General features: G+C 39.5%; 1 protein-coding gene across 1 annotated transcript in view; it reads right to left on the reverse strand.

Moving 5' to 3' along the window:
• The window catches only part of LOC109920678 (AP-1 complex subunit beta-1-like), a 19,057-nt gene extending 9,447 nt beyond the window's left edge, over positions 1-9,610 (reverse strand). Inside the window, exons 1-3 of the mRNA XM_048592966.1 lie at positions 9,406-9,610; positions 4,642-4,698; positions 764-869 (exon numbers count right to left, since the gene is read on the reverse strand). Of these exons, the coding sequence (XP_048448923.1) occupies positions 764-869; positions 4,642-4,678 (143 nt within the window). The 5' untranslated portion in view covers positions 4,679-4,698; positions 9,406-9,610. The remainder of the gene's footprint in view (positions 1-763; positions 870-4,641; positions 4,699-9,405) is intronic.
• Between the last annotated feature and the right edge of the window lie 4,700 nt (positions 9,611-14,310).

Genomic DNA, 14,310 nt, shown 5'->3' on the forward strand with positions numbered 1-14,310 from the left:
AAATTGAAATCAACGGAGATTTAGGAAAATTGAAATCAACGGAGATTGTGGAAGTCTCTCCGCTGACTCGAGTCATACCTTGCACAAAGGAAGATTGCTGTGGTTACTGGACGTCTGTCATCTCAGCTCTAGGAAATCACTGCAGGAGTTTTTTTTTAAGAGTAGTGCCTCGGTTATTTTTATTTTCATAGACTCAAACTCCCTCCTCCTCATTTCAAATCCTTGTCGCTTCCCTATTCAACTGTTTGGACAATACTTTGAGGCCCTTTCTGTTTAAATGTATCTATAAGGCTCAACTGTTGAGAATACAAATATAATATTGACACATGCAACTAAAAAATGCCAAAAATATCCTGAAAAAGAATTGAATCAAATTTGCTGTATGGACTTCCATCAGATGTATAGAATATGTCTAATAGTTACACATTATAGAAACCAAAGCTTTCACTTGCTTTGGATCACAAAAATAAAAATGCATTTAAAGTAACTTTAAATACTTCTAAAAGAAAAATTAGCATATCTAATTTTAAAGAAGATGCATTATCTTTTGTCACACCACAAAGTCGCCACTTGCAAAATTTGAATCAACATAATACTGATGCTACAAAATGCAAGATTTAGCCTGAATGCTCCATGTACGTAGGTAAGAAAATCAGTGAGCCTTTTAGATATTATGTAAAGCTTTCCATTTGAAAATTATTCCAATTTTCTCCTATTCAATTTTACAACAAAGAATTACTCAAATTTATGAAATTGTTCATACCTGACATCTTTCCCAACTGTCATTGAAGCAATCACTTTCTTCACTGCTTCTTTCTTCTTTTCTTTCTTGTCACTGTTGAGCTCAGCTTTGAGTTCAAAGATTTCACCTAGAGTTCAAAGAAAATGGATTAATTTTCTTGAACAGAACATTGAGAACCTTAGTGAGATGAAGCTTGTAGCCATCCATTTTCCAGAAATATATTCTTTACAATTTTGCATCAACAATTCATGGAAATTCACTAGTACATCACAGCAAGTTCTGAGGAAGGGTCACCGGTCCCGAAACGTTAACTCTGTTTATTCCATCACAGATGCTGCCAGACCTGCTGAGCTTTTCCAGCAACTTTATTTTTGCTCCTGGTTTACAGCATCCGCAGTTCTTTCGGTTTTAAATTATTTATTAATGTTTGCAATAATTAATTAAAAATCTATCTTTGGCTATGTTCCTTTTTGTTGTTGTGCAGACCTGTTTTTCCAGTCCTTTTAATTTTTTTCTCTCTGCTGCACACACACATTAGTTATCACAAGACCAGCCTGTAATTTACTCCTACTCCCTGTCTGATACCTGTTGGGCTGCTGCATTGCCACCAGCCCCAAAGCTTAACATAATATTGCCTGTAGTCATCAAAAACGATTATTCTTTATCCTCCATTTCCAATGACAAGACAGTTTTGACTGAAGAGAAGATACAATTTAGATTTTAAGTTCTGTAAAAAGATCAATACATCATAAAGCGGAATATTACTTTGACTTCTACAATACACAAAGGCAAAGACAAAATAAAGACAGAAAATGTGGAGTGCAAGGTAATTGGGGCATGTAAGGTCAGGGATAGGGTGAATCAAAGCCAAGATAGGATTTAAAACAAGGACTTTGATACGTTGGGGGACTAGGAGTTGACATAAGTAAACACAAACAGGGGCAATGAACCATTTGGACTTTATCTAAAATTTGAATAGCAAACTTTTGGATGAACTGAAGTTTATAAAGATTGAAGAGGAGGAAATCAGCTAGGAAAGTTTTGGAATTTGAGCCTAGAGGCAGGGATAAGAGTTTTGGTGGAAGATGGGTCAAGGCATTAAATAAAATGGAGGAGGTAGGCAGTCTTTGTGATACAGAGTACAGTAAATGCTCTTATGTAGTACCAAGCACCTGGATTCTCTTGCAACCAGCAAATTTTCAAAGAAATTCCCATTTTAATAAAGTTTGTTCAAAAACATCTAACTGAACAGTTCTGCTGCACCGTGCGGTAGTTCACCCAGCCACCACTAACAGCCTGGCGTCCTCCCTCAAATGGGTGCCACTACAAAATATAATCAGAGTTTCTAGAACTCAGGAAGTAACTGCACTGCCCTTTTGACATTTAGATTACTTTTTATTCAAAAAATAATAGAGTGTACTGTATTGGGTTCCTAGAAGAGTATGTCTCATGCAACCAGACTTGTGAGATCAGCACTGCTCCCTGCCAATTACACCTCCCACTCCCCCAAAAACAAAACAATTCCATACACAGACTGGATAACAGGGGATTTAGTGTACATGGGGCCCAAAGTGTCAAAGTGTCTCAGAATCGAATATGACAGTCATAAAACAGTCTGGTTCAACTTGAGACAATCACCAAGACAATAAGAATTAGGGAAGAGTGCTAAATTACTTCATTGGCTGCAAATTCTACTGGATGAAACTGCAGCACCATTCTTTTGGAATGCCTTTTCTTCATTAACATTGTGTTTTACAATTTTCACATATTAAGCCAAAGAGATTACAATTACACAAATAAAATGCAGTATACTAAATAAGTGAAATTGAGTGCTGTCCAAAAGTCTGGTGCACAGGGCAGCTAGCGCCTCTTTATCCAGTTGTACAATGAGGCCAGTAGTGGACTGAACTCAGAAGTGATTCTATTTCAAAGATCTTGAGTATTTACAAAACTTTAATGCTATGGCAAAGGTTGTCATCAAAAACACGGCTCAAGTTTGCAACCAGAGCGCATCATTTAATTAGCCCCACTCAGAAATATCAGCAACACAAGTGTCATAACTTACTTTGTCCTTGGGTCTTGCAGTGGATAGATTGACATCTATTACTATACAAACACTACATTCCCCTGCAGTAAATAAATCTAAAGGACATGCTTTGGGGAAGGCTTCAATGTCGCTATAACCTTGCAAGCAGTCAACAATGACAATCTTACATTTGTGAAAGCAAGCACCAACAGAACTAAAACTTGTGAGCATAATTTTTAAATATAGTACAATTAAGTACTGCTCATTAAATACAATCTAAATACAACTAAAATTCAAGTTTCATGTCAAAGTCACGTGTGTGCTCTTTAATATCTTACATACATTTACTACTGTGAGGTGCTTTACTTTTGTTGCATTTAATATATAAGGAAACAAAGCAGCTCATGTCAAACTGGTTAAATTCTGCTCATTTCAGTTGCTAAGGAAATAGCAAAAGATTGGGCAGGCACTATACTGTTCAGTTATTTTATCAAGTGTAATTATTAAAATACTTACAATGCAAAATGTGACACAGGCTTACAGTTACCTTATCTTTACTCACCATATCCTGAACAACAGTCAGAGCAGCCTGCTTGAAACTTTAGATATGTTCTACTATTACTGCTTGATAAAGGGCCCTAGGAAAGGCTACACCAACCCATTAAAAATACAGCACTTTAGTATTTGTATGTACTGGGTTATTCATATGCATACATCAAGTTTGAAAGCCATAAAACCTGAACAGTACATCTAGGCCATTTCGATGTATTATTGAGGGATAGCCGCTAGGTCAGCGGTACCATCATTCAATTGGAACTGAATACAGTTTTGGTCTCATTACTGGAAGAATGTGATCCACAAGAGAGATTGGTGGAGAGATTTACATAGATTGTGACTGGACTGCAGCATTTTAACTATAAAGGAAAATTGAACTGAATGGGATTATTTTCTTTGCAACAAAGGAGATTTAATTGGGATGTAAAAAATTATGAAGAATCTAAGTACAGTGGACAGGACAGAGCTGTTTCTTTTAGGGTTCAACAATTTAGGGTAGTTAAAACTAGAGAAGAGACAAGGACACATCTTTGTTCCTGATAAAGTGGCAGAAGCAGAATATTTGTTGCATTTGAAAAGTATATACATATACACAAGAAGTGGTGCATCCTACAAGAATACAGATTAAGAATTGGAAAATATTAGGTTTGATGGTTCTTTTTCAGCCAGCACAAATATGACAGGTCAAATGGTTTCTGTGTGGCAAGAATTTTTATGATTCTGCAACAAAACTGAAAGCTCTCAAGAAGAAAAAAACATTCAAATATTGAACAAGGTCTTCCCAGTATCTCAGCTGATGTATCACTGAAACATCACTAAAAATCAGATTGTCTAGGAGTAACTGCAAGCCAAAGCTACATAAACTGATATCTGTTAAAAGCACAATTCCAAACTCCTGCTTGGGTGTGACTCCAACCTGATATCATAGGAATAATTGATTTCAGTTGTTCATGTCCAACATGTGAATTAGACTGGAATTTTTTCTTTCAGTGCAACGAACAAACGATTGTACCTGTCGATATACTACCACAACCACATCAGGATATTATACTTCCTAACAGATCCGCTCTTCAAACTTCTACAGTGAAGAAAAAAAGAACACAGAAGAGGAAAGAGCGTAACTAGAATTGAATATTCTGAACGTGGTACTGCAAATGACTTGCCAGTAATTTCATGATGTGTTAAACCAGTTCTTTCTACAAAGCAGATATAGTTTTGCAAGAGTTACAGTAAACAAGCTGCAAAGTTTACTTCAGGTTGACAACACTTTAACAAATTTATATTTGTTAGATTGGAGAGAGAGATGAAAAGTTGCTACCTTTCTTAGTCGTTGTGAAATACTTAGAATCCGTCATGGTGATCCTGGGATAGGCTCCTGAAAAGAAAAAAAGTAATTGATTTTCCTGCTGAACCAGCAATGTGGATTTTCCCAACAGGAAAAACAAAGTTACTGATTAATCAGTGTTAAGGTACAGTGCCTCTGTACTGAAACTTGTTTTGCTACTTCCCTGCCTTTTAGCTCTTTCAGTAGTTCTTTCAAAAATATGCAAATATCGTCATCCAGTAACTTAATTTTCAAGTCAAAAAATGCACACACTTTGTACAATGTGCACTTTGCTTATATATGTCAATATTCATAAAATAGCACTCCTTTTAATCTAGGAGTTGAGGGTAGCCCCTGATGACCTGGTCTTTATCAGGATCAATGATATAGAAAAGTAGTAAGATCCTTCTGAGGGTGCACTGGGAGTTACGAATTGAAAAACGACACGTGTATCGAAGCATCACCCCAGCCACATGCTAATTGATAAGAATTGACAAATGAAAAGGTGACTGCAAAGCTCAGAGCGGTGCAGGAAAGTGGGAATAATTTTATGGGTCACCGAGACAGGAAGGTTCTGGATAGTGGGACAATGATACCTAGGTCAATGTGAAAAGAATTAACTAAGACTAGGGATGAGACTTGAAACTAGCAAGATGGGGTGAAGGAAGATGTGGCAGAAATACCTCAAATACATCAAGAAAAAAGTTGCTGAGAATAAAGGAAAAGAATAATAGAAGCATAAACAGTCATGGAACAGAAACATTTACAGAACATTACTATGGGGGGGGCGGGGGGGCGCGGGTGGAGGGAAGCACAGTCAATAAGAATAAACTAAGTCGGCTGTACTGTAATGCACACAGTATCGGGGGGAATCCAAAGCAATAACTTGTGGTGGTAAATTAGATGTAGGATCAACTGAGACTTGGCCACATGGAGAACAAGACTGGCAGTTAAATACAGCAGGACATAACACACTTATAAAGGATAGAGACAAAACAGGGAAGGAAAGGTAGCTGTACTAATCAGAAATAACAAGAACAGTTAAAAAAACAGAATCCATATCAATTAGGATGTAGGAGGAGTGATTTGATCATGCTTTGAAGAGTAACCTGTAGACCATCTAATTATGGAAGGGGACAATACAATATTAAAGAAAGATGGAATCATTTGAAACCCCATGCATTTGTGTACCACTTTTAACATCATAAATGCTCCATGGCTTCACAGGAACAAGTTACTCAAACATATTAGGACAAAATTTTAGTTGCAATTTAAAAAGGGGATAGAGGTAGAAAAGTATGGAAGTGGGCAGCAAGCACAGTAGTTAGCACTGCTGCTTCAAAGCACCAGGGACGCCTGGAATACCAGCTGTGGGTGACTGTACATGTTCTCCCTATGTCTGTGTGGATTTCTGCTGGATGTCTGGTTTCCTCCCTCACACCAGGAACGTGCAGGCTAATTGAATTAGCCATGGTAGATGCAGGGTTACAGGGACAGGATGGGAAAGTGGGTCTGGGTGAGATGCTTTTTGGAGGGTTGTTTCAGACTTAATTGCTCAAATTGCCTTTTTCTGCACTGTAAGGATTCTATAAGAAGGAATTCCAAAGTTCAAGGCTTAGGAAACTGAAAGCTCAACAACTTGAAGGTGGAGGAATTAAAATTGGGGAAATCAAAGAGCACAACTGGATGCATGCAAAAATCTCAATGTTCGGGGAGGCTAGCTATTGGGAAAGGTAATGTCAAGCAGAGACTTGAGAACAAGGATGAGAATTTTAAAATTAAAAGTCCCATTGCTGGACTGGGAACAAAAGTAGGTCAGCAAGCACAGAGCCAATTGGTGATCGAATCTCAGTGCAAATTAGTGTAAGGAAATGGAAGAAGTCATGATAGTTAATTTTCCTTAGTTTTTACCAGAATGAATAACTAAGGAGGTTGAAGGGTGACCTTAGAGGTTTACAAACTCAGTATAAAGTGAATAGCAAGGTGCTTTCCGTGGGGTTGGGAAGTTCAAAACTGGAGGGCTTAATTTTAAGGTGACAGGAGAAAGATTTAAAAGGGACTGGAGGGGCAATGTTTTCACAAAGAGGGTGGTGCGCATATGGAACAAGCTGGCAGAGAAAGTGGCAGATACAGATGTAGTTACAAAATTTAAAAGACATTTGGACAGGTACATGAATAAGAAAGGTTTAGAGGGATATGGGCCAAATAGAGGCAAATGAGACTAGTTTATTTTGGGAAACTTGGTCGGCATGGACGCATTGGACCAAAGGGTCTGTATCCATGCTGTACGACATTCTGACAGATATAGCATTAAAATGAAATCTAAAACAAAAATAGACAATTAAGATGGAGAGAGATAATTGTTGGACTAATTAAATTTAGAAATGATTAATTTTTGTTCAAAATTAATTGCATCCACACAGTTAAAACAGAACTAAGGAAGAGCTAGCAGATTCAAAATAAAATCCATAGAATAGTGAACCGGATCAGGAAAATAGTGGACAATCAATATTATTCCTATATTCAAAAGGGAGACAGAACAAATAAGGAGTTATTGTGAAGTTAACTAAAAATTAATCGTTAACAAATGGAATATTTACTCAAGTGTTAACGCCAACCACCCAGAAACTGCACATACAATAGTCAGTTTACGGAGTTCTTTGAAGTCATAAAAAGCAAGAGTAAAGTTGATTCAGTAGGTGCAATATTAGATGGACTTTCAAAATACCTTTCATTAAGGTAAATGAGAGCTTATGCCTACAGGCTAGCATGCAGATTCTGGAGACAAGTAGCAGAACAAATCAAAAACTGAATATAAACCAAAAAGTAAGTATTCAAAGTATTTACTGGCTATCAAGGTGAGAGAATCTAGGACCAGAGGGTACAATCTCGGAGTAAGCGTTGTCCATTTAAGACAGAGATGAGGAGGAAACTTTTCTCCAAGAGAGTAGTCAATTTGTGAAATTCTTTGCTGTGGAGGGCTGTCAAAGCTGGGTAATTAAGTATATTAAAGGTTGAGATATACATATTTCTAATCAGTAATGGAATTAAGGATTTATAGGGATAAGGAAGGTGGAGTTGGGATATTAGATCAGTCATGATTGCATTGAATGACAAAGTAGACTTCATAGGCCAAATGGTCTATGTCTGACCTTATGGTAGTGGTCCTCCATAGGAATTGGTGCAGGGACCATTATTGTACACTGAATGCAAAAATTATCTAAGAATGAAAGGAATCAGAAGTGCAATATCAAAACTTGCAGATACCATATTGGGACACATGGCTAATAGCAAGATTACAATAAAATACAAAACAAGCTCAAAAAATCTGGAGAATGGATGTGTAAATGGCAAAGTAATTTCAAAATACATGTGAGAGGTGTTGTACTCTGGTAGTAGACATAAAGAAGTCACACTTCCCTTGGAAAATTATCTTAATGGGATAGGGACACAAACAAATTAATAAAAGCAGAAACAGGTCAACAAAGCCACAAAATGCAAATAATGCATTGGGTGGGAGGTGGTTTGCATGGAGCATAAACGCTTGAATAAACCCAATAAACCGAATAGCCTGCATCTGTACTGTACAGTGTAATTAAGTATTTGAATGTTTCAGAACGCCCGATTCAGAATCATTCACCCTATCACATCATTGAAACAAACTGCCCAATTTGGTTCCTGCATATTTTGCATTGGACAGATATTGCCCGAAATTATCCATAGGCAAGTATATTAAAGTAGCTGAACTCAATATTTTAAGGTTGACATTGAGTGTGTTATCAAAACAGTCATATCCATTTAATAATGAAAGTGCTTCAGACCTTAGTAATGAAGATTTTGTTTCTTAAAGAGACAAAACAAACAATTTCAAACCGAGGAGACCTAGGACTGTCATTTGTTACAAGCACAAATTGAACCTAACACCCAAACAGCAATCGATGTGGGGTCAAGGAGATCAGAATTTTCCTGTCACTATCTGGCCAGGGCAAACTGAGCTCAGTTAAATTTCAACGCTGAAGAGGAAACGGAGCTTGTCCATCAACAAAACTACCCAATTCCTTGTTTCTGGTCACTTAGTCATGCAGCGTTTCAGATGGTCGGTGAGGACTCGATGGGCAGAATGGCCTCTATCTGCACAGTGATTCTACTTGACGTTTGCCGGCACAACAGCGATTGCACTTCGAAGACATTCGCGGGGCCAAGAGCTTTGAGACAGGACAAGGCGCTACTTAAACACAAGTCTGCATTGATCGCAATCAGTGAGACCGTGGGAAGAAACAGTTGGGGGTGGGAGAAGGTGGTAAAGATAAGGGCGCTATTTAAAAGGGAACGACTTTGTTTTTAAGGGAACACGCAGGATTTACAAAAATATTAAATTTTAACAGTGAAAGGCGTCCGGTTTGCCATCTCTGCCCGAGGGGAGGAGGGAAGGGGGCGGCTCACAGTCTCTGCACCTGCTCGAGGTCCAGGTTGGGTAAGGTCCTGGCCCCAGAGGCCGGGGAGATGGAGGGCAGCGACCGCATGTGTATGCGCGCCCCGGGAGAGGGCTCAACCCCCACCTCACACCCCAGACCCCAGACCCCAGACCCCAGACCTCAGACTCCCAGCTCCAGCTCCAGCTCCAGCTCCAGCTCCAGCTCACTCGATCCCAACTTCCGGCCCCGGCAGAAAAATTAACTTTTAGCAGGCGGACATTGGTGGGGGGATGGGGGGGTTGTGGAAAGAAGGAAGGAAGGAAGGAGAAGCGTAAGCACTCACCTCCCTGCGATCACTCGGCTGAAATGAGAGTCCAGTCGCCGGTCGAGAAGGAGGCCCCCGCCAGATCGACTCCCTCCTCCGAACACCAACTGAAGCTTCAAGATGTCCGCCCGTCGCCAAGCTGCGCTGTCACCCAGCTGAACCGGAAACAATCCGCGACAGGAGGCGGGGAGGGTCAGCTTCCGGCCACGCTCCTGGATCCTGGTCCAGCTCCTAGCTCCCCCAGCAGTTGCAATGCAGGCTACTTGCACCAAAATTCAGTGTTTGTCGGGCATTTGGCACGGGTTTGCCCCAAAATCAAAACCCACATCATCTCCTAACTCAAGAGTCGAGCTGCAAAAATAATTACTTTTAAAAAACACAAATAGGGTGTGCTGGAGAAACCCAGCAGGTCTGGCAGTATCTGTGGAGAGAGAGATGTAAACAAAGTCAAATCTTTCCAGGCCAGTGTGATTCCAGAAGTCGTTTCACATTATGTTTCTCTGCCCACAGATGCTGCTGGTTCTGCCGAATTTCTCCAGCACTTTCTGATTTTCTTTTCCATTTCCAGCATCCATAATATTTTGCTTTTATTTTTATTTTATTGCTGTTCCCCTACAAAACAAGTTGAAAATTGGTTCATAAACCCCATTAGTGTCTTAATCTCTAACATAAAACAATTTGTAAAGCACTAATCACTCAAAGAGTCCTTTTTTGACAAGTGCTCAATGTTGTACTGCTATTTGTGAACAGCAAGCTCCTAGAAATAGAAATGAGATAAAACCCGATAATGTATTTTTGTGATGTTGGCTAGGAACTTCTTCCTTTAAGACAGACCATCGTGGTCAAACATGACTTCCTGCCATACTAAAAGTACATTTTCAGATAACTGAAGAGTCCAGCCTGTAATTTCTAGACTGTGGCTGGGTGAATTGGAGGGAAGGAGACTAAGACATATGTGTGCTTCTTTCTCTGCTGACATTGAGCTTAGCTTACCATCTGTTAGGAAACTTGAAGGGTGCATAGATCCATCCCTGCCAGATGCTTTCTTCTCACTTCAGGCAGTCTTGAGCCATGGCTTCCCAGGTGTTGATGGGAATGTTGCACATTTTGAAGGAGGCTTTGAGGGTGTCCTTGAAGCATTTCCTTTGTCACCTGCATTCCAGATTCAAAGTCATTTTATCCTTTGTCATTAAACTACAGTATGCAGATGATGCATGTGTTTGTGCACACTGAGTCCAAGCCATCATCATCGCCTTCAAACTTCATAAAACAAAGGTCCTCTATCAACTGCCACACTATAACACACTGCCGCTACACCTCTCCCCAGTTGTGAAAATCAATAGGGAGGCTTTGGATAAAGTGAACCACTTTCCAAGTTTGCTATTGATGAAATGATGTTGCTTTTAAAATGCAGGCAGATCTGCAGGAGCATTGATGCAAGAAACTTTCCAGTTTTATAACACCTGTGAAAATTCCGGAGATTTCAAGCTTGTTTGTGAGACCAAGAGAGAGAAGTTTAACTCTTCTTATAAATTGCATTTCTCATTAATATGCATGTGCTGGGATGTCTGCAGAAATAAAGAGAGCTGTCACCTCCATACCTCGCACATCCTCGTTTCTGAATAATTGCCTGTATCCATTAGCGTAAATAAGCTTGATTCATTACTTTGTTGGTATAAAACAACAAACTGTATCAGATTTTGACAACTTGAGTTGCTGAGGCTGAAAGCATACAATTTTTCCATACATTCTCCTACTTAGCATTTAGCAAAATCAATGCCCTTATAATATTTTCTAAATTAGAAGGCTTATTCTACTAATAACTGAGAAGTAGGATTTCAACAGCATATTTTTAAAATTCATATGAAATTTCAATTGACTGCAAGAAATATTAAGCAGATATTTTATCAAATTTGTTTTCTTCCTCTTCCAAAAACCACAACCTGTGCTGGAGCATAATTTTGTTAGAACCAATGGTTCTCCAATATCTCAACTGTTAGTTATTGCATTATGTTTGGGCAATGTTGAGAAATCTATCATCATAGCTGAGAGCTTATAGCATCCTGACTTAAAACTAAACCTCATAAAATCCATCCAGCAGGGTAGTGATCAGGAATAGGAAATCTGACTGACTTTATTCTCTTTTGCATGGAGACACGTGTGGATTTTACAAGGGGACAGAATAAATCCTCCACACCATAAAAGTCACCCAGAAACCTGATGACATGAAATCTGGATGCCCACCCCTACCCTCATCCCCACAACCACAATACCCATTGGGCATCCATAATTAGTTAAGAGTGCAACTTCCACCCTTCAGGGACAGGAAGACCCTCCCCAGCCCTGTGAGTTACCAGCTAATCAGATTGTCAAGTAGCCCATTAGGTCTGTCGTCCTAGTACCACCTGGAGTTAACAATGACCACTTTGGGGACAAGGTCAGAAATCACACAACACCAGTTTATAGTCCAACAGGTTTATTGCGATCTCCAAGAACACTTCAGGACAAACAATCCTGAGGAAGTGAAGATCTCTCCAGGCTTGTGGTTCGGAACTTTCGGCATATATGGTTGGGAGACCTCAGCATAGTTGTGGTTGGCCGAGTGGACTATTGGGAAGCAGAGGAAGGGATTGAGTTGGAGATGTCTGCATGGGGAGTCAAAAACAGATGTACACCTTCAGTGAGAGTGCCTCCCAATACAGACAAGGTATCATCTGGAAGGAGGGGCTCCTTCCTGCACAACAGGAACTCATGCTGTTGAGGTTGTTGGGCTGTTCTGTTCGCTTGTCTCTTACCCTGCAGACTGGAACATTGCATTAGAGGTCGAATGAAGCCTTTAAGTTGCAGCTGATTGTGCACTGAAGGCCCTCAATAATCCTAAGGGAGTGGACGGGTGTGTGGGGTTGTCTGTAAAGTGTTTCCCACTCTCTGCAATACAGGCAAAAGCTCAAGGGTGGTGAATGATTGGCTGCTTATTCTATTTTATATAGGTCTCTGCAGCTTCAAACATGCCAGCATAGGGCTTTAAATTTCACCCTATGTGGTCACTTGCAGCAGCCTCTCTCCTACCATTGCAGATCAAAATCAGTGAGCAAATAAAGATTGTGCTTATACATCTCTTTTTGTGAGCTACAGGACCTCAAAATGCTTCACAATGAATGGTGTACTTTTGATGTATGGTCACTTGTAACATCATTAAATCAGAATTCAAAATGGAGCCCTTCTGGTTTCCATGACTGGGTGTCCAACGAAGGAACTTTCCATTAATTTCTGTAGGTTTTGGTTTAACGTTGGTTTAGAAAGGAAGGAAAAGGCTCTGAAAATATTGATTATAAAAATGTATATTTCTTAAAGAAATATATATTTTATGGAGGTGAAGAATTACTGTAACCAGCTGCAAAATACTTTGGGGTTAATCACCTGTATTTGGATTTTGGTTTTTACCTGATTTTTTTCATAAATTGTGCAATTACATAATATATGAAAATTGGAAATGATTTTAAAATGAAGGGGAAATATGTAAAAAAGGAGAATGAGAGTGGGAATTCAAAGGCAAAATTAAAGAGAAACATTTAGAGATTTTTTAGAACAAGGAGGTAGGCTACAAGATAGCAAGAAGAAGACAGTCAGTTCCAGAGAGGGGAATAGGCACAGTGTTGTGGATGAACAAATCAAGTGTACCTCAATATTAGAGAAACAGATCACAACGTATGTGGCAAGATATCATTGAGGGCAACTACAGATGGGCAACGATGCCCGCATTCCACGAATGAATAAAAACAAAATACAGAAATGTCTGAGAACCAGGAAAAGAAATTTGAAGCTAACTTATTGGGGAAGGGAGGAAAAGCTATTTGGAAAGAATGTTTGTAGTGGAAATGTGGGACTTTATGCAATGGAGCAAGTATGTATTTTGAATGATCTGTTAAGATGAGGTCTGCTAGGAGAGTTTTAGGAAAGTTAATAGGTCTCAAGATGTAAAACAGTGACTTTTCAGTTACAGGAGATAAATAATTGTGGAGGGACAAGAAAGCACAGTAATGGAGGAGGTTGAATTTAAGGCTAAAGGCAGTCCAAGACTCTGAACCTCTTAATTTAGTTTGAAATGGTTGCTGGGAATTTGATAATATAAAAGTCAGAAGAATGTAATTGGTGGTGAGAACAGAATACATTTGCTGCTGTTAGGCTTGCAGAAGTGTTGGCTCATCCAATCTTGATAGCATTCCAAAAGTGCCCTGATTCCAGGCTAATGTTCTGCTCAGGGATCAATTGAGGTATCGCAGCCAGGGCATATATACCAGAATAGTGTAATAAAATCAAAATCTTGCAGATGGTGGAAATCTAAAACACAGAGAATGTTGGAGTAACTTAATAGGTCTGGCAACATCTGTGGAGAGAGACACAGAGTTAAGGTTTCAAGTGCAATATGGCTACTTTAGAACTCAAAAGTCCTACTGGATTCACAGTCATGTTCAGCATCACATGGTGTGGCTCAGAAACCCCATTATAACATTGCAGTCTCTGCGACATTTGCTGCAAAGGAAGACAGTTGGCTGAGAAGGTGTAGGATTCCCTGGCCTCTATTTTCTCTGGGCTCACTTCTCAGCAGACTGGAATTTTTATTTCTGCTCAATTGCAACACCCTTTCAAAATAACCACCCTGCAGAGGCCATGGCCAAATTGCAACTGTCTTCCAGATATCTGTGTCAGGGCGCACCATCTTCAAGTCTCCCTTGCAGGTATCCAAATAGCAGAGGTACAAATGCCTAACATTTATGAACCTGTGGTCAGTTCACCAAAGGAAGATCTTTGGCTACATGCTGAATATGGATAAGCCTACCCAGACTTCATTGGCACTAGTACCTTGGTCACTCTGCCAGCCAATTGATCTGAGGTAACACCTGAGACAGTGAAAGTGGAAAC

This window comes from Rhincodon typus, unplaced genomic scaffold (assembly GCF_021869965.1).
Source record: "Rhincodon typus isolate 14 unplaced genomic scaffold, sRhiTyp1.1 hic_rhity00002115, whole genome shotgun sequence".
In the NCBI taxonomy this organism is placed as follows: Eukaryota; Metazoa; Chordata; class Chondrichthyes; order Orectolobiformes; family Rhincodontidae; genus Rhincodon; species Rhincodon typus.